The sequence below is a fragment of the Phyllostomus hastatus genome, unplaced genomic scaffold, assembly GCF_019186645.2.
Source record: "Phyllostomus hastatus isolate PE091 unplaced genomic scaffold, TTU_PhHast_1.1 phas_scaffold_501, whole genome shotgun sequence".
Classification (NCBI taxonomy): domain Eukaryota; kingdom Metazoa; phylum Chordata; class Mammalia; order Chiroptera; family Phyllostomidae; genus Phyllostomus; species Phyllostomus hastatus.
In genome coordinates, this window is record NW_025334033.1 from 23,262,606 (window position 1) to 23,283,598 (window position 20,993).

The 20,993-nt window shown below is 47.5% G+C and overlaps 1 protein-coding gene across 1 annotated transcript in view; it reads left to right on the top strand.

Moving 5' to 3' along the window:
* The window catches only part of LIPC (lipase C, hepatic type), a 142,668-nt gene extending 123,306 nt beyond the window's left edge, over positions 1-19,362 (top strand). The window contains exons 8-11 of the mRNA XM_045823937.1: positions 2,274-2,519; positions 12,625-12,742; positions 14,329-14,547; positions 19,204-19,362. Of these exons, the coding sequence (XP_045679893.1) occupies positions 2,274-2,519; positions 12,625-12,742; positions 14,329-14,547; positions 19,204-19,315 (695 nt within the window). The 3' untranslated portion in view covers positions 19,316-19,362. The remainder of the gene's footprint in view (positions 1-2,273; positions 2,520-12,624; positions 12,743-14,328; positions 14,548-19,203) is intronic.
* Positions 19,363-20,993: the final 1,631 nt, after the last annotated feature.

Sequence of the window (20,993 nt, forward strand, 5' to 3'; positions counted from 1 at the left end):
GCAATCTATCAGCTCTGTGGCTTCCGGGAAGAGTTTGGCAAGGATGGGAGTCCGGGGTGTATGCTCACCAAGTCCATTCAGAGAAAAGGCTTGTGGGAGTGGGTAAGGTCTGGTGTTCCCCCCGCAGGGCCCTCCTCCTATCAGACAGAGGTCCTTGGAGCTCAGGCTCTGAGGATGCACTGAGGACACCACCAGGAGTCCCCACCTCTTACCCCCACTCGGTGCAAAGTCTCTCCAGGGATAATAGCCCTTCTGAGAGTTGAGTCCCGATGCTTGTGTTTTGTCCGCCTTCTCCAGAAAGCACTTCAGAGTGAGCTTCATCACTCAGGCAGCTTCCACTTCTCAGCTCACACAAGGACCCACTTACTAGATTATAGCTTCTTGATACTTGGCCTCACAAAAGTGTGAAAATTCTTCCACCTCTGTGAAGTTTATTCAGCTGGTCCTCCAGGACAGTACTGAGATTCTTTCAACTCGAAGTTCAGCTCTAAACATGTCCGTGTGACTTCCTGTAGCTCAGGGCGAAACCTGGACATGGCATCAGTTGGGCCGTGATCCCACTTTTCTCTCAAATCCGAAACAGTAACATGTGCATTGATAACATGCACAGGGTTAAAAAACAAAACTTAAAAAAGCAAATACCATACTCTCCAAAGACATCCTAAATTTCTCATTATTATAAGATATCATCCCAATTAAACCATGTCAGCTCACTGTAAGCCATTGGAGACCCCCACAGCTGCATACCGGTCTCACGCCAATCATCCAAAATCGAGCTGAGAACACACTCTCTTGTGATTGCATTGCCCTCATCGCCCCTCCTATATCAGGATGCCCTTCACATTCGACATGATCTCATTTTGGCTGGACTCCCAGCCTTCCAGCCACCCACACCTGAGAGAACCCTCTGGGAACGTCCCCTATGACTTCTTACATCTCCCTGGGGTCATCGTGCCTCCACTCACCAGCAGTTCTGGCTGCCTGTCCCCAGCCTGCCTCTCAGACCCACACCTCCCAACGCTCAGCACAGACCTCTAGGATGGTGTGTAGCCTCTAGTTGCCTGGTAAATGCATCTCTGAGCAATGAGTGCAATTTGCTTTTTTGGTGCTAAACTTCGAAGTGATGGAACCAAGTATATTCACTGAGCTTGCCCATCCTGGGTGTGGTTTTTCTCAGTTTTCTTCACCCTTATGTTGGCAAGTGATTCTGGGGTGGCTCTCACAACCAGAGCTAAACGAAAGGCAACTTGATAACCGTTCTACCACCCTCAGGACCGGGGTGAGGCTAGGTGAGGCCGAGTGAGTCAGTGAGTGTCTTTGAAGCCCCATTTCCTCTCTTGTAACAGCTGCCTCAAAGCGGGACGAAGATGCAGGGAGCGGGTGAGTGAAGGCAGAGTACCTGCCTCATGGTACGTGCTCGGCAAATGCAGCCACGAGTGACCAAGGGCTAAGGTGACCGATGTTGGGGGAAGAGCTTTTGGCAAAGTTACCTGTGCTCTACCTTCACATTTGGCAGTTTCCATGTCTCGTGGTGGTTTTTCAACATTCTCTGTGAATCATTTACTAGGTTAGGTTAATGTTTGGAGAGGAAGAAGTAAAGGAAGGAAGAAAAGGAAAGAAAGAGAGAAAAGAAAGGAAGAAAAGGTAGCTGAACCTCCTAAGCTTGCTGGAGGGATTAGGGCCATTCAGACCTGGTCACTGGCCGTGTTCTTCTAGAAGCCCGTCCCATGCCGGTTTTACAGGCCAGTTACCCCAGGGACGCAATAGCTGCTTTGGGACAGAAGGTAGACACTGTCAGAAAGACCTCAGCTCTAGGCTCAGTGGCTGTGCCCCCAGTGCCCCAGCCCGGGTGTCCCTGGCTTCACTAAGAAAAGAGGTGTTCCACACAAGCCTTTGTCAGCTAACTCATTTGTGAATTTTTAACCATTTGGGCAAGAATTTTTCTAAAAGGAATTACACTACCCCGCTTTCTTAAATAATTTCATAGTTTCTTAGTGCCTTAGGGTTCCCTTTAAAACACCTACCACAGCCTGCTGCGGTCGCATGGTGCCTGTAACTATGCCAATGCACCAAGTGACTGAGAGAAGTCTACTCTCCCCGAAGTCTTCAGTCACCTGTTACACACACCGTTGTCAGTGGGTCGACCTCAGCAGCCCTACCCGTCTGTCCCGACATGCTGCTAGTCTGCACTGCGAAACAAGGTGATTCTTTGAACAGAACGTTTAATTCTTTGGCTTAAAGGTTGATAATGTCCTTCTTGCCCTGTATTCCAGCCATCCCCCAGACTATAAAATGTGCCCACGAGCGATCGGTACACCTCTTCATGGACTCCTTGCTGCACGCCGACCAGCAGAGCACGGCCTACCTGTGCAGCAGCATGGACCGCTTTAGCCAGGGCCTGTGCCTGAACTGCAAGAAGGGCCGCTGCAACACGCTGGGCTACCACACCCGCCAGGAGAGGCAAAGCAAGAAGAGCAAGAAGCTCTTTCTGGTGACTCGATCCCAGTCTCCCTTCAAAGGTGAGTGCAGGTAGCCTGGAGCCTTCACCAAAGACAGGAAATAGCGCCCTGTCTGAAGGGTCAGAAGTTCCCTGGAGTCTTTTCCTGGAATGACTTCAGGTTCTATTTTACTGTTTCTGAAACTGCATAGATTCCACACAGTGATATTGACAAGGTCTTTCTTTTCCCAAGAATGTGGCCACCGTGCTGCCAAATGCTAAAAGAAAAGCCTTAATACTTTCTGAAACAATCCTTGGGTTGGCCTCTCTTCATCCATTTGCATGGTCCTCTGAACAGTTACCTCAACCACCCAGGTCTCTCTGTTATGGAGACCTGGAGGTGTCTCTAAACCCAGACTACAGCCCGATGCCTTCACCTGCTCCCGACCCCTATGGAAAAACAGTTCCAGGCTACATTTGCAGCTCCTCACTTTCCTGAAAGTTTCAATCAGCTGAGCATACAGGATATCATTGCCTGGTCGAGGCCTTTCCAAGATGCTTTTTGGCTTCCACTGTTTCCCCATCAGATCCTCACCTCGGGCAAAAACAGAGCCCCTGCCCCGCTCTGGGTTGAACAGGAGGTCAGAGAAAGAGCTGTGCTCACGTCTTGGGCTGAAGTCAGCAAAGAAATATTCCACTGAAGCCCAAATCTTCCTGCAGGGAACCAGGGGGCATCTTCTCCATTAACATTTCGGCCTAATCCTTAAAACAGCTCCTGAGTGATTTGGCATCTTTCCTAGCACGTGCTCACCTGCACTGGGAGGAACCCATGTCATGCTGTTTCATTACTACCATGCAAGCCCTCGTACCTGCAGAAGGTGTATGCATCGCCACCACCACTGTGCATTTGCACAGTGTTTCATACAAAACATTAGATGCAGCCATTTATTTCCGGTGGTTCCCACACAGCCAAGCAAGGTCAGCCAGGCAGGTTACTATCCCACTTTTAAAAGAGAGCAAAACTCGGATGGAGTGACCTGCCCACACTCCAGGCTGTGGGCAGGTACATCCGACTCCCAGTCCAGTGTTCCTCTTTACTATCAGGCTCCCAAGTTCAAGCTCCCAGGAGACTTATTTTTCCAGGAGACTCCAGGTTCGGAGTCCTCTGTTTATCTAAGCCTTTGCCCTCCAGCCCAATTTCCCTTCCCTGAGCCCAGGCTGCCCAGGAACACAACACGATGGCTTCTGAGAGTGCTTGGAGTGAGGGCAGGATCTTTCCCACCTGGAGGACCGGAGGGTCCCCTCTGCTGCTGGGAGTATCAGGAGCAGGTGAGGGAATCGGGAAGGCCTCCACTTTGGTGGGCTCCCCCACCGCAGGCTGCCAATTAGACACTTACTCATCTGGGTTAGCAGCTCCTCTTTTAACTGGCAAAGCCGCCTGGAGTGATTAAGCTTCTCAGATAATCACATTATCCTGGATCTACTTTAATCCTGGACTGTTAGCATTTCGAGAGACTGTTCACCCCTGCCAGTTTCACAGACAGGGAAACCGAGGCCCAGAGGGAGGAAATCATTTGTCCAGGATCACAAAGTGGGTTCTTAGCAGAGCCAGCATTTAGACCCACGACTCCAACCAACTAGCCGAGTGATTGTTATTAGCCCAGCAGCCTGCCCTGGCCTGTTTGTGGAGTGAAGGAGACAGGAGAAGAGAGGGGGTGGGTTGCTTTCCACTTGAGATCAACTGGGAAGAAGGGTTATATTTCACCTTCCAGGGCTGGGTTGTGCATTTGAAGTGAGGGGCTTGATCCAGACTTAGGGCTTGGAGAGGGAGGGCCGTGGGGAGGAAAAAGAGTGTCAATGAAGGGAGAGGTGGAAGAAAGAGCAGTAGGCACAACCCCGGCTGAGTTTCTCCCTTTTGCCCAGGCCCCATCCCCCTCTGCCTCCGCCCCCGCCCCCACTCTGCCCTGGGTGCCTGACCTCCCCCTGCTGCTGGTGGGAGCTCCCTTCCTATTGGAGAGACTGCAGAATCACATCAGCTACCAACACTGATGTGACCACTTATTCGTTTCTTCTTCAAACATTAATTGAGCCAGAGTAGGCAGAGTCCCTACCTCTGCAGGGTTGGGGGAGACTGGCCCTAGCCATTTGGTATGCGCTCACTGCTGTCCTGGAAAGACAAGCCATGAAGCCCTTGGAGAAAACACTTGGGTCTCTTTATTCTCAACTACCCACCTTGATGAGAACTGGACCCACAGGGCCCAGTGATGATGGAGGTAGGCCTATAAGGCAGGACAGCCTAAACCTGGTCAGAACCCAAACCTGCAGCCGGGTACTGAGGTTTCAGTGATACACCGCCCCCTTAGAGGCCTCCCGATTCTCTCCAGGTCTGCTTCAGTCCTTCCAGTGAGCCAAGCCCAATCCGTCTGCTCACTGGTGGCAAGGAGCAGCCCTGCGGTCACACCAAGTGGTCCTGGGAATGGCTGGGAATTACACTCAGGTGAGACTCCACCTGTTTGGAAGCAGCTGCTCACAGGGATGCTGCAATCCATATGATGCTATGTCATCCAATATGATGGCTGTTAACCATATGTGGCTATTTAAATTATTTAAACTAAATGAAATCAAAAATTTAAGTCCTCCGTCACACTAGCCAGCTTTCAAGCACTCCAATACACAGTTGTTGTGTCAGAGAGCACAGAAATAGATCTCTGTCGCCGCAGAAAGTTCTTTGGATGGTGCTGGCAGGAAGCCTTTAATCTAAGCCACCATAACTACACCCTTCTCTACCCATCATGGCCAAGATCATCTCCCCCTGGGGCCCCCAGAGCCTGTTTTGCTGGCCACCTCCCGGATGTGATAAATATGCATCAGCTCATAAAAGAACAGACTTGCCCAACCCTGGTTCCACAGAACCCACAATCCATGTTTTTCAAGGACATCTGATTGTACTATATATTTTAGTGCAGGGCCTGGCTGGGCAAGACATAAATCACCTCCCAGTTGTAGTTTCATAAAGGATGACTAACTTGGCCCTTGTTCCTCTGGCTCCCAAGATATTTTGACAAAACCATCAAAGGATCTATTCTCTACAACCGTCTGCCAGAACCCGGTAAACACTGGGAGAATACAGCCATAGCAGAGGAGAACTGGAAAACAGTCCTTGAGTGAAACGAGGCAGTTTATTGCCCATCTCCATTCTCATTCTCTCAGGAGGAACCTCTAGCCGTTTGGGAGGCAGTTTTTTAGAGGGGGGTGGGGTGGAAATGCATCCATATTAAGTTAAATTCTGCTTAGCAAGTGCCTTATCTAATTGGTCCCGGGAGCTGTCAGATGAGGCAGGGGGCGGAGGGGAGGGAAGTAGCCCCTGGAGCTGCGGTGAATTATCCCCTTTAGTATTTAATCCTCACAGCGCCCGAGAGATCATGATGGACAGGGACAGAGACAGTGGGGTAGCAGTGGGAGAGGGGGGATTGATTCAGTTTCCAATAAAAAATTAAGATTCAAAGAAGCTCAGTCTTCCCAAAGTCACACCATTTGTGAGTAGCAAACTCACTGTCTGACCTGAGGTCTCCGATTTTCATGGCCCTTGCTCCTTTCACTCCACGTGGCCTTCTCCACCCCCATCCCTCTCTCCCCTCCTTTGCCTCTCCCCCTCCCTCCCTCCCTTTCTCTCCTCAGCCAGCAGTGGGACCTTGCTTCTGTTGCCACTCCAGCTGGTAAGAGCACTCTTCTTCTGGTCGGTGAGATGACCAGCCGGACTGTGTCCTGTGGAGTCTGTGTGTCTTTGGCTTTTCTCAGCTACTTCTTTGGAAGGTTTTCACTGACTTCCAGAGAGAGATCCAGAAGAAACAATACTTATAGGAAAGGGTGTACAGGCTTGAGATTGGGACAAGGAGTGTCCAGAATTGGGCTTTGCTGCCAACCACACATGTGACCTTGACCTAGTGACAGAACCTACCTTGGCCACGAAGGGATTGTGTATGGATGGGCATGGGGTGACCCACTAAGACCGGCCCCCATGGGTGGGGCTCAGAACCATATAGGTATAAAGGGAACAGGGTTCCTGAGGTTAACACCTTCCAGAACCCATCACTTTTACGAATGCCATCACATCGCATCCTCACACCTATCTGTGGGGGAATGCTTAACACCCATTTTTGAAAGAAGGAAACTAAGCTTCAGAGAGGCAGTGTGCACTCTCCACCCTGTCACAGTAGGTGGCAGAGTTGGGCTTCAACCTAGGGTCCTGTCCCTCAACAGAGAACTCATCACCCCCTCCACATGAACCCCCACAGCACCAGCGGTGGGAAGCAGGGCAGCAACCAGCACAGCACTCTTACCACTCACACTCACACACTTGTACACATGCACACTCCCCTATTTCCACCCCTAGCAGAAGGGGCAGCTACCCACAGAAGGGGCAAGGAACTGATCTTGTAGCTTTGGGGATCACACAAGTAGGGGGTTACTGTTAAGGCCAAAGGTAGGCACTGACCTAAGCACACATGCGCACATGCACAACTAACAAAACCCCTTTCCTTCCTCCTTCGAGCCTGCTCTGAGCTCATTCCTGCAGCCCCTCCCCACACCCTGCAGCCCGACTGCCTCGGGCAGCAGGTGGTGGTGGGGGTGCCTTCTGCACTGTACCACCCCTCGGCCTCTCAGTCTTGGGATGGGCAGCCTGCTCCTGGGTTAGAGGCATTTCAGACCTGGAGCAAGCCCTCGGTGCTTCAAGAAAGCACACGAGATCCCATTCTTACCATCCCCACCAGAGAAAATCGATACATGGGAAAAAAATGGCCTCTTTGATGTTTGCAAAGGGAGTCGTAATATCTCCCAGAGCCCATACCTAATGATTCAGAATCATTTTTTCCAGGAAAGTAAAATAAATAAATAAAAATAAAAATGTTCTCTCTTCATGAATTTCACAACCTAGTGCTCACAGTGGCTGCCTTGTGAAAATTAACTTCAGCTGTTTTTTCTTAAGTGGCACCAGTGGACTTCACACAGGAGTGGGGCCCAGGACTCGTAGCGCTTCTGGTCCCGGGCGGAGTCTGGTGAGCAGAATTTCAGAGGCCTCGCCTCCCTGCTGTAGGTGCAGTTGGCCTGATCTCATTCAGGGTTAATTAATTAGTTCATGTTTTCCATCTGTAAGACCTAAAATAGTTTCTCCTGCCTGCACTGAGGTGTGTGTTGTCCTGGCCTCTTTGCACTCACAGGATCAAAGGCATTTTCCCTAAATCATTTTTTAAGTCCTTATTAAGCACGTCATAAAGTAAGATGAGTAAAATTAAGCTTTTTTCCTTAATTTTTGTAACAGTATCATTGTCCTGGAAGAGGGGTTGGGTAGCGACAATAAGCAAATTGTCTTATTTTCCCAAGAAAAAAATATAAAAAATTCAAAATAAGAAGAAATAATTAGTTCTCAGTATGGAAGGCCCTTTCCTTTTAAAAAATATCAGTGGCAAAGCTTCTCCAAAACAGTGACTTTCCCAGAGTGGGTAGTTGGGGTCCCCTGTGCTATCAACGTGCTGAGGGCTCTGCAGCCGCGCATGCGCACACAAGGGTGCCCCCACTTCCCCCAACCTCGGTCCCCGCGCTGCAGTCCGCGCACCTTCTGTGAGCTCACTCAGGCCTATTACAGCTCACTCATCATTAGCAGCTCTGGCTTCCCCGCACAGGTCTCACCCCAGGGAGACACTGGGGTAAGGAGGAGGAACAGAGAACTCTCCTTCATGGGATGTGAGAGCTCAAGGAACCTTCGCTGTCATCTAAGCAGATCCAGGTTTTATACAAGCAATCGTAGCCACAGCGTCTGAGACATGGGGATCAATCTCCTCCTACAGGCAATTTAAGAACAAAGGAAGACAGAAACCCATCTCCAGGACAGAGACAGGAAACATTTATCCCGGCTCAGGGGCTAACAGTCAGGGGACCGATGGGAGGCACCTGCAGCTGTGATGGCCCAGGACAGGTGTCCATGGGTGGGAGCAGCAGGCACTTGGTGCTGGTGGCTTCAATTGAGCAGGTTTTGACCACAGCTTTTCCTCAGGGCTGAGTGTCTGCCATTTGTGTTCTAAGGGTGGATTCAGCTTACAGAACCAGAGCACCAGCAGACAGTGGGAAGGGCCTTTTAGAATCAGAGAGACACCACATTTGAAATTCTGCTCCACTTCTAACTATCTGGGTAACCTTGAACCAGCCTCCAAGTCTCGGCCTCCTTTCTGTAATTCACCAGGATGGTTGACACCCTATCTGTCTAGGTTTCAGCAGAAAACAGAGCTCCATCGGCCTGGGTCAGCAAAAGAGAGTGGGCAGGCCTCCTTATGCTTGGCAGGCAGTATTAAAGAAACCAACTTAGGGTGTCAGTGCACCCCGAATCTGACGACAGGCCAGGAAGATCAAGGGACTAGCCCGGGAGAGTGGGAGCTGTGGAGGCGTGGGGTGCAGTTACTGTCTTGTCAGGTTCCAAAGCAGGCAGGAGCAGAGAAGAAACACCCTGACCTCTCTTTGATCTCCTGCGGGTGCCTTCCCAGAGGTCACTCTCAACCAGAAACCACTCTGCAAGGCAGCTGGCCAGTGCTGTCTGTGGGGCCACATCCTGGGGTTCGGAGCTGGGTGGAGAGTGGGTGGAGATAGCAAGGGTAAGTGTAGAAAACACAGGCTAACCAGCATATTGTCTGTATTTGGTCTTGTTATGAGGACAAAAATAATGTATGTAAAACACTTAGCAGGTAATCTAACGCATAGTAGGATCTCAACAAGTGGAAGCTGTTTCTTCATGAGTGCTATTCACACACGAGGCCTTTATTGTGGCAGGAGTCCTGCCTTGCTTTCACACAAAGAGCCCCTGCCACAGTCCCTAGATGCCCCGTGTGTGCTGTGACCTGTGACCTGTGAACTCAGCATTAACATGACCGGGACTGCCCTCAGGGAGATAAGACCTGGACACCAGGGCCCATGAGGCAGAGGGTGACCAGTGTCACAGGAGACTTTGCAGCTGCAAGCTCCTCCAAGGCCAAGACCACAGCTCTGGTTCTCTCATTTTCTTTCTGAATACTTTTTAAAGCTTTTCTTTTTCCAGTGAGATCCTAATTAGAATACATGCTTATTGTAGAAAATGTTGAACTTGTGGAAAAGCATAGAGAAAAAAATAAAAATTCCCTCTCCAGCCTCTCCAGAGATAAGCACTCAACATTTTTGTGAATGCCCCTCCTATGCATTCTGTTTTATAGTCAGTCTCATATTACACGTACAATTTAATAGCCTGGTTGTTGTTTGGGGTGCTCCCCCCACTTCTTTTATAAGCGTTGAAATTGTTCCAAAAGTATCTTTTAATGAGCTCATAAGAGTAAATCACATGACTGGGAATCTGAGCTTAGAATCAGCAGACTCACGTCTAATTGCAGCTTGCCAGGTCTTTGCCAGGATTTACCTTCAGCTTCTTCATCGGCGAAGTGATGCGGGAGGGAGAATGAAGCAAGCCCCTTATGGAGTTGTTGCAAAGAGAAATGAAGTAGCCATTTATGTGGAACCATTAGCTCAGTGTCTGGGACAGAGTAAAGAGCTAAATTGTAGCTATTGCAATTGTCATTAATAGTCCATTGTCATTCCTCCATTTGTGAATATTTAGGGTGTTTCTGATTTATTTTTAACTAAGTAATTCTGTTAGGAGATGTTTGAATTTAAGTCTTCTTTCCACACTTCAGCATTTTCCCTAGGGTATATAAAGCGATTGGTCTCAGGTTTCAACATGTTAAAGTAGTTCAATTTCTGGAGGCAGGTGGCCTGGGCCAACCTGTCAGCCGTGCTGCTTACGGCCTGTGACATCCCAGAGAACTCACTTAACCCCTCTGTGCTTCAGTTACCCTGCTCTCAAAGGTCATCATGTAAGGATTGAAGGAGAAAACAGATGAAAAACACTTGGCACAGTTAAAATAAATATTAGCAAACATTATTATCATGCATATTGCCAGTTACACTTTTACTTGTTCATCCCTGACAGCTTTTAGCACTGGGCTGAGCACCAGTAGACTTCCAGTTAATGCATAAAAACTGGGTTAAAATTCATTGTTAGTAGTGCTCCTCCGGTACTCTGAAAGATGTCCTGCCTCCTCCCTAGGAGGTTACCTGAGTTCAGTTCACCTCAGCCTGTCCGCATCATACCCCCCTCCCTCAACAGATGCCTGCAGCCTGTATCTTTGGAAAGACTTTTCGTTTGGCCTTAGTTCAACTTATAACACTGTTCTCTTGTAACAGAGTTTCCCAGACACGCCTTAAATAGTGTAAGACCTCTCCAGAGTCTCTGAGACTGTAAGCCAGAGTCCCTGTTCACCACGACCACCCAAAGGGTTAGGGGCCCTTCTTGGTACTTGACCCACAGCCCTTATTTCTTACCCACAGTCTCATAGTCCTGAAATGATCAGAGCTGGAAGATTTAAGCACCTATTATGTACAGGTCACTGGAGTAAATCTACCACAAAACCCGAATGGGAAGATCGGTTTATGCCAAAGGGTAGGTTTGTATAAATACCCAGAAACCCAGCAATGCAGGTACACTCTGCAGATGGGGTGTTGGCAATGCACCATCAGCCACAGCTGCTAGGTGTGTGTGTAGCTACCAGCCTCCAGTGGAAATGCACCGTGTAGGAATTAGTAGAATGATTCATGAGGGTGAGGAATTTCCACATGCTGGGTGCATGAAATGGATGACCAAGTGGCTAGTTCTATATTCTGTACTTCCCAGTGGGAATTCTCATATAACAAAGCTTGATACACAGGCCTTGACTCCTCAGAGGTGATTTTCCATCTTGCTAAATGTTAATACATATCCTAATACTGCTAAGCAGACTGTCAGGTCATTCATCCCACGTATGTTTAGTAAGTAACTACTATGTGCAAAGCACGGTATCAGCACAAGTGGGTTAGTCACTATCTAGAACAGAAAAGGCAAGTACACAGCAAGCATACCATAAATCCCCTGTCCTTTGCCCAAGACGGATTCTAACTAGTCTTCCAAGAGCCAGGACATGGTCTCAGAGCCCAGTGAGAACATAGGCCCTAGGGGTTCCTTTCAATCACATTGACATGCCATATTACACCTGTCTGCAATCTTGCAGCTAAAACACTGCAGGCACTTAGGGAATGTGGACACAGCAGGAAAAAGAAGTCTGAGGAGCTCTCAGCCAACTTGGAATAAGGTGGCAGAATTGTGAAGACAGCCCCACACCTGGTCGGTGTGGCAATGCAGGCCAAGCCAAGGTCAAACCAAGGCCATGTTAGGAACCTTGGCGATAGGTCCACGCTAAGAGCACAGGTGCTGCTATGTGACCTTGAGCTAGTCACTTCACCTCTCTAAGCCCATTTTCTGAGGTATAAAATGAAGATGATAATTACACCACCTACCTCATAGAGTTGTTACGAAATGTTAATGAGATGGAGCACTGTGAAGTACCTAACAATACCTGTCTACTGGTAAGCACTTTGTTTTTATTAATGAAATATAGACTATATTCAGGTGAAGAAGAAGAAAATAAATTTTCCTCTTTCAAACAACCCAATTGAAGGACCTAATGGACATTTGGTAAAATAGAAAAGTTTAAGGTCCAAGTACTAGAACTCAAGTTACCTTATTTCCATTGGGAAAATGTGCTCACTGAATCCCTACAGCGAGTTCCCAGGACCAGGCCCGGGCATGGAGCTGTGTCATTAGGGCACGTCTCAGCCAGCGTTCTGCCTCGCCCCAACACTGGCCCCATCAAACAGAGGCAAAAGGAAAAATGGTAGTGTGTCCTCTTGCCTTTATCTGGTGCCTAAAAGGCATATATCCTTTGATTTATAAAGGGGGACCCCTACAAAACACATGGAACAGTCTGACAGAATTGCATCCAGAAATTGGCAATGGCAGATATTCTATACTCCTGTTCTACCTTCTTCTGTCAGGTGATTCTTGTTAGTATTATTTTACAAACACAAGTCCTCTGTAGACATTTAGAAAGTACAGAGAAGGAAAGAGAAGAAAAAACATTCATAATTCCATCGCCGGGGGTGGGAGGGGGAAGTTGGGGTATCTATCCATCCAGACTTATCCCTCTGCACTTTTAAATTTTAAAAATGCGATTTTTAATTTAAACATTTTCTGCTTAAATTCTCTTCCTCTCTCCCTCTTCTCTCCTCCCCCCTCCCAGTGTACCATTATCAGTTCAAGGTTCAGTTCCTCAACCAAATTGAGAAGCCAGTGGAACCTACATTTACCATGTCACTCCTGGGAACAGAAAAGGAAATGCAGAAAATTCCCATCACGCTGTGAGTATGAGGAGCGACTCTGTGTGTGGAGAGGACAGGCTTAATTTTCTCACAGGGACTGGATGGACTCTGTACTTTTCGATGGTCAAGCCAGATACAACCTACTCTTCTCTGCCCATTAGGACTGCCCCAAACACCCTATCAGAAGAGACACCCACCCAAGCCCAACACCTTGTCATCCCTTCTTGGCCTCAGGCAGTCCCACCAATTACTTTATGTTGGTGTCCCTTGCATCTGTGATGGGCCCTCTGCCCTGTGGGCTGAGGGGAGAGAGAAGCCAGAGGTGGCCCAGTCCTGCTCACAGTGCAGGAAGTAGATCCAAGCAGGGAGGAGTGGTGAGGGCCGGAGCAGGTGTCCACAGGAAGGCCCCGAGTGCCTCTCCCGTGCATGCTGACAAGTAGCCCAGAAATAAAACTGGTATCACTCAACTTGGCACCAATTTCCCATCCCAATAAGCCTGCACTGCCAGCCCTTCCCATCTGTCCCCCGTCCTGTTACACACCTGCTCACAGCACAAGCAGTGGCCTCACACCTCCCTCAGAGGCTCCCCAGCCTCACTGGTTAGAAAAGGCCCATCAGCTGCTTTTTCTCAGCCTCTCCCCTCCCAGTGTACGCTCTCCTTGGGAAGTGACACTGGTCCTTTGCTCACTCCAGGGACAGCCCTCAGCTTCTGAAAATTGCCCCCAGGCTTTGATCCCCGCTAATCACCCTGCTTCTGTCATTTAGAAAGTATTTGTCGGTGCTCATTTGTCGGTGCTCTGCCCTAGTGGCAGAGAGGATCTTACCCTTAGGATGCGCCCAGGCTAGCAGGGCGGGGGCATTCCTGTGATCCTCTGTAATGTTCTGTGGGAAGAGCTATGATGAGGCACGCAAAGAAACTCTCCATCCACCTGTCTCACCCTAAACCTAACATCACCTATGCACTGTCCCAATCTCTCTCTGGGGGATTGTTCTAAAAAGAGTGGAAAGGGCATCTAGGTGGTCTCAGTGTTGGGGTATTTTTAATGTCGTGGCAATCAGTGAGTAAAGCTGATAATGATACCTATGAATATGCACTTAAATCTCGCTGTAATTTGTACATCCTTTTAATATATGGTTTTTTATGACTGTCGTGCTGTGTTGTTTTAATAGAAGTTTCTATTTATATGGGGAGAAACAAAGCCTTAATGGGAAGAAGAGTGCGGTGTTAATCAAACCTGAGAGAGCTGGGCTGCGCAGAGGCCACTGCCCGAGCCCCACAGTCTCATCGGGGACAGTTTTCCCCATTTATTGACATAGAAACTAGGAAGCCTGAGCTAAACAAAGTCAACTAGATTTTTTATTCTGGGATTCTCAGAGCCTCTTACATATCCTAGCCCAGAAACTAGTATGATTTTCCCAATATTAGTGGTCTAGAAAACCCCTTTTTATCCTGGTGTGTCTAGTGCTCTCTCTATGAACAACCTGCCCTACACGGGTTTGAGAAGCACGGCAGAAACAACCATCCCAAGTCACACATGCAAACCTAACACACCCTGACTGCGTCTAAGCGTCACTTTGCTGTTACAAAGAAACTGACTGTGTCTGGTTTCCTTTGTGTTTTCAAGGGACGAAGGAATTACTAGTAATAAAACCTACTCCTTTCTTATCACATTGGATTCGGATATTGGCGAGCTGGTCATGATCAAATTCAAGTGGGAAAACAGTGCAGTATGGGCCAACGTGTGGAACACGGTCCAGACCATCATCCCATGGGGCAGCAGACCCCACTACTCAGGCCTTGTTTTGAAGACAATCCGAGTCAAAGCAGGAGAAACTCAGGAAAAGTGAGTGCTAATTCAACTTTCTCCTAACAGCTATTAAGCATCTACATGTGCCAGCACTTTTATAATTCCATGCTTGTATTTATATGAAGTGGGCATTATTATGTCCTAATATTGGAGTATAGACACAGGGAGGTGAAATGTCCGTCACAAGTTCACTCAGCCATAAGTGGGAGGACGGAGCTCTGCATCCGGGCCTTCTGAGACCCAGCCTTGCCTCTTCCCACTGCCTGTGTTTAGTAACCTCCTGCCTCTGGAGTTTGAGAAGAATCTCCCTAGCCCAATACAAGGACCATGCTTTGAGAGACAAGGACCCAGATTCGATATTTTTGTTGTTGTTGTTGTTTACTCAAAGGCATGCTTTTAACAGATCGCAATCTCAAAATCTCGCTCTGTAATGGCACTTTTCAAATCTTTGCATGCCAAAGAATCGCTGGGAAGCTTATTAGATATGCATAATTCCCGGGCCCACCTGCGGAGCTGCTGATTCACCACGGTCTGTAGAGGGACCAGGGACACACATTTGTTACTGAGCCCTAAAAAATTCTGACGTGGACCAGTGGGTTACTTTTAAGAAATGCTGCTCTGTGTGATTTAATTTCTGCCTTGGCCACAAGGTCCTCTGGGACAATAAAGGGCTAGGGAGTGGGTAGAGGATAAAGGAAAGGAAGATCTTCCAGCTGCTACTTCAGTCTGTTCAGCAGAGCAAAGGGATGCCCAGCATATTTTGCCATGGCAACCACACTTGCCTATAGTTCTGCAGGTCTCCATGAAAGGAGAAGTCTGTCCTCCCCAGACCTTTTCCTGTCTCTTCCCCCATGGTCAGGACACTGGTCTCTCCTCTCCCACATCCTTTGTTGGGCAGCTCATTTCTCTCGTTGGCTTGTCCCCAGCAGAGATGGAAAACAGCAGGCCTCTCACCCTGAACTACACGCCTCCCTCACAACCCCCACCCCTGCCCCAGGTTTCACTGCCAGGAGGGGGCCCAGGGCAGATTTATGCCCCCTGAGTCCCTTCCACAACTGTACTCTGAGAGTGTATCTTCCTGGGATACAAAATCCTGGCAATCACAAAGAGCATAGTCTGCGTTCTGCCAACAGATTTCTCCACACGATCAACTCGGAAAATTAAACTGCTTCTCTCCTCCTCTACGCTTAGCTATTCTTGCATGACCATTTGGCCCTTCAGATCAGCTCTACCTCTGAGAACCACCCCTCCCACATGCCGTCGTCAGCTAGAGAATAATTCCTCCAGTGTAGTGGCTGTTCACCATGACAATTCTATGTGACTTGACCTCAGAGGTTGTATACAAGACAACCCTACCTTCTCCACTGGTGCTTACCCACGTGGTTCTCAAGAAGGAAGGGAGGGAGGGGAAGGAGCAACACTTACTGAGCTCCCACAGCACAGAGGGGCATTACACAAAGTGCTCCAGCGTGGTCATCCCATGGAGTCTTCCAAGTGACCCTCTGAAATGGGTAATATTGTCTGTGCCGACTTGGAACCTAAGGCTCACAGAAATTACACAACTTGGGGATTTTGCTAATAATTGTCCAAGCCCAGATCTGACTCGGGTTTGTCTAATTCATGGCTCATTTTTTGCCCGTGCACTGTTTCCAATAGGTCCTTCCTCCGTTATTCTTGGCCCCATTAATCTGATCTTCTTTAGTGTAAACCAGCAGAGCTGCAGTGCTGAACATTAACATACATACACATCAAACCCTTCTTCACAGCTGTCAGAGGTACATGCACAAAAGAGGGGAGGGGCTGTGGGACCTAGAGTGTTTTCAATGGGTAAGTACTCAGTGCTCCTATGTGTCTTCAGTACCAGATACTACTGGGGGAGACCACCCCCAAAAATCTGAGTTGTGGTGTTGGCATAAATGAAAGCAAGAGGCATTGATTTTATTCAGAATGTGCTCCATCCCAGGACTTCTCCAGCCTAATGTACACACAGATCACCTGCGAATCGAGTTAAAATGCCCTTCTGCTTTAGTAGGTCTGGGGCAGGGCTTTTCCAGCAAGCTCCCTGGTGCTGCTGATGCTGCTGATCTGTGGACCACACTTCAACTAGCAAGGGTTTAGCACTGCACAGCGTAGGAATTTTGGAGGAAAGACGCCAGTTCAGGGTGGTGCTATTGGGGCTGTGCTGCCACAGGCTTCAGAAGGCCAGGAGGCATTCCCAGAGAGACGGGCAGTGAGCAAAGCAGGACATAAGCAAGATCTAATGGCCTCTGTGGCAGCCGGTCCTAAACTCTAGTTCTGACTTCACACCTATGTGGAATAAATAAGTAGAATAATTCAGACCATAACTGCACCTCTCTGAGACTCAACTCTTCAGTAATAAATGGGAATTATATTAACTTATCTCATGAGACTAATAACAATTACTAATTTTTAATTACCTTCTGCAAACCAAAGTCCCAGAGCCAAAACGCAAACTCTTAACCTCATACTCTTAATCTCTCTGCCAACTATCAGGGGGGACACAGTGGTTACATCATTTGCTCTGTGACTCCACGGGGTTGGTTTTCTCTCCCAAAGGCACAAAGTTAGGGACGACAATGTCGGTTGTGGGGTGAAGGGAAGGACAGACAATATTAGCCCTACTGGAGGACATAAAAAGCAACTGGCTAAAAGTAATGAGATGTTCAATTTCCACAGTAATCAGGTAATTCAAAACAAAAATCAATGAAATCATCTTTGGTCACCCATTAGCTTGTCAGGAATTCAGAGGCAGAGAACATCCAGAGTTGGTACAGGTTGGTGCAAGTGTGCAGAGTGGGCACTCTCATCCACTAGTGGTGGGGTGAGCGTTACGGAGCTTCTGCGGGGGAATTTCACTCAACTGCTAGCACGTGGTGAGCACCTACCTCATGCCAGGCACTGTTGTGGGCACCAGACACACAGCAGCGAACAGAGGAGACAAAGGCCTTGGTCTCATGGGCTTACATTATCAAAATTTTATGTGTGCATAACATATATGGCCAAGAATATAACAGAGTTTTCCAGGTGTCTATCCTGGAAAACATGAATGACGTTCATAGAGGATAGACATGTACAAAAAGTTTCCTGTGGTGCTCTTTGGAAATAGTAAACCACTGGGGAAGCCTCAGTACCCACAGGACATGGCTGAATGCATCGTGCTCTATGTGCACAATGGGGCATCATGCAGCAGGTGGGTTGACATGACAAATGTTATTTGGTGACAAGGAAAATTTTCAGGAAAATACCTGCAAAATATCTACATTTGCATATGAATATTGACAGATGTGTGAACATCCTGGAAAGACGGAAGCCAAACCAGGAAGCAGGGAGGCAAGCAACACTGGAGAAGGGGGTGGAGAAGAGGCTCATTCATATCTGACTTTATTCTTTACCATTTCAGTTTTTCAAGAATGCACTTATAAATCACTCATAACACTTTTATTTCAGCCTCATTGAAGTGTATTTAACAATAAAATTATAAGATAGATACAGTGTACATCACTGTGATTCGATACACAGGGCAGGGCAAAAGTAGGTTTACAGTTGTGTGTGCAAAACAGTTTATCCTTGTGTTATTAGTTATTAATTATTGTATTATTTATTTGCGTTACCACCGTAAACCTACTTTTGCCCAATCATGTACAAATATATTGTGAAAGGATTCCTCCCATCTGGTTAACGAACACATTCATCACCAATTTATCATTTTTGTTGTTTTGAGAACACTTACGTTTACTCTGTTAGCAAATTTCATTGATACCATAGAGCATCACCAATGATAGCTACTATGGTTTACATTATTAGTTCATCAGACCTTATTCATTCTAGAGCTGAAAGCGTATACCCTTTCACCATCCTTGCCCTGGCCCCCTTCCCCCAGCACCTGAGAAACACTTTTCTATTATTTTTCTAGGATTCATCTGGCTTAGACATGAATTTAAAAAGTCTGATTTAGTAAACACTTGACCTTGGATGCTATTCAGGGAAAAGGAAACCACAAACTAGAATTCTCTGTGACTATTGCTAATTTTTCTCTAATGGAGGCAGTTGAAGTCAGTGACACAATACAGCCCCTTGGGCCAAGCTACTGGTCAAGGCAGTCTAGCCGCTGGTCTCCACGAGAGACCCGAGACGAGTGCGATGTCCTCTTCAGCAGGACAGTGTCTGCACCGCTCTGAGGAAGGGGCAGGGCTTACACGACTGGGCTAGGCAGAGGCTGGTGACAGTGGCCTCCCTCCCAGGGACCTGTAAGAACGGCTTTAACAAATCAGCAAATGGGAGCTCGTACACAGAAGGAAGGCTGGGAGTGAAGCCCGCCTGAGCGCAGCAGTGGAAGGGACCGCCAGTGTTTGCCGCGGAGGCAGGGCGGAGTCTGGAAAGGAATGCCCGTTACCCTCAAATCTCTGAGGAGCGGCTATGAAGGAGGACAAAGGAGGGCGGCCCCCAGGACCCCAGTTCTTCCAGAACTGACCCTACTCCGGAGCAGAGCCCCAGGAAGGCTTCCACTGATTGCTTTCACTGAAGTTATGAAAATGGCTGCAAACGTAGAACCTAATTTTTATAAAAGACATCACATGTGTTATATCAAATGAGTATTTGACGAAGGATGAGACGCTTCAATAAGTTCCATGTAAAACTTAATGGTGTGTTTGTTTTATGTTTTCTATTCAGAATGGCATTCTGCCCGGAAAACATGAATGACCTACAACTGCACCCAACCCAGGAGAAAACCTTTGTGAGATGTTATATAAACTCTAAAAACCTGAAGAGAAAGAACAGATGAGTTTTAATGAAGATCCAGTGTAAAAAAATAAATGATCTTATTCCTTATCTGGAATGGCTGCCTTATTTGGAAACCAGTTATGTAAAAGAATCTTGCGTAAAGTTTAGACTTCAAGGGGGAGTATGTTTCACTACTCTAAGTTTTTCATAACTATATTATGTAACTTTGTTCAAATATTAATGCAACCAAATATTTTCCAATTTTAACTCTGATTAAATTGTAATATATGCAAATAAGTACAAATTGTAAGAGCCATTTTAGATCTGTTGTTCTAATTTAAAATGTCTTTCTCAATTAAGTCAAATTTCCCGTATTTCTTTGCCAGTTTATTCTGATCCGTTTTTGAACCACACTGGAAAGATACGTCTTTATTACATAACCAGTGCTTCAATAAAGTGAAATTAATCACCAGTTATCCCAATTTTCCTCTTCTACTAATGCTTGCCAAAAAAGCTAGTGGAAAACCTGGGAAATCTTAAAGAGTTAGTTAGGTATCAGATCTCAAACCGTCCAATACGTGAAATAATGATGTTAGATCTGCAAATTCCATCACAGAGCACGTGAAGGAAACACTAGGCGTGGCAGTCCCTCAGACAGTGTTTCCAGTGGTTCAGAGGGGAGGAGCAGCTGCGCACGTGCCACCACCTGCCCTGACGTGGCCTAGGCTCGGCTCCACGCAGCTCTTTGTTCACATGCTCCTCACCGACGCAGGGGGAACGGGCTGGTGCAGCGCAAACAACTGTCCTGAGGAGGGGTCTGCCTCTAAATCAATGAAAGATTATCTGGCATGATTCACGTTTGTTTGGAAAAACAGCTGGGTCAGTGTTGCATTGTGTCCTTTTGCCTGCAAAAGTATCTGACGACACTTTTAGGTAAAGTGTGCATGTATCTACAAATGATGGATGTTCAAGTGAACAATATTTTCCACCATGGTTGATATATTAGATTCACCCTAAAATCATCTTTCCTCATTAACTGTCGAGGAAGAATTTGAAATACAGCAGTTCCCCATCCCCTTATTCTCAGTTTCACTTTCCAGGTTTCAGTTACCCTTGGTCAGTCACAGGCCAAAAATATTAAATGGAAAAATCCCACGAATAAACAACTCACAAGTTTTAAATCCGGAGCTGTTCTGTGTAGTGTGAGGAACTCTTGCATTGTCCCACTCTGTCCGTCTGGGATGTGGGCCACCCCTTTGCCCAGTGTCTCCATGCTGGGCACGCTCCCTGCCCATTCGTCACTTGGTGGCTGTCTCGGACATCAGATCAGCTGTTGGGGTATCGCAGTGCTTGCGTTCAAGTCACCCGCATTTTATTAAATAGTGGCCCCAAAGCACAAGAGTAGTGAAGCTAACAGTTTGGATAGGCCACAGAGAAGCTGTAAAGTGCTCCCTTTAAGAGAAACGGTTTGTACATATAGAAAAAAAAAACACAGTATATATAAGGTTTGGTATTATCCATGGCCTCAGTCACTCACTGAGGGTCTTAGGACATCTCCCCTGCAAGTAAGTGGAGACTACTGTATCCCTTTTTGAAATACTCTTTGCTATATGCTCTAGAGTCCATGCACACGCATACCAGGAGAAGTGTAAAGGAACATTCCTATAAACTTTGAAATCATCACAACCAGAAACAGCTGAGTGGTTCATTTGGTTGGAGTGCACCATGCACCAAAAAGT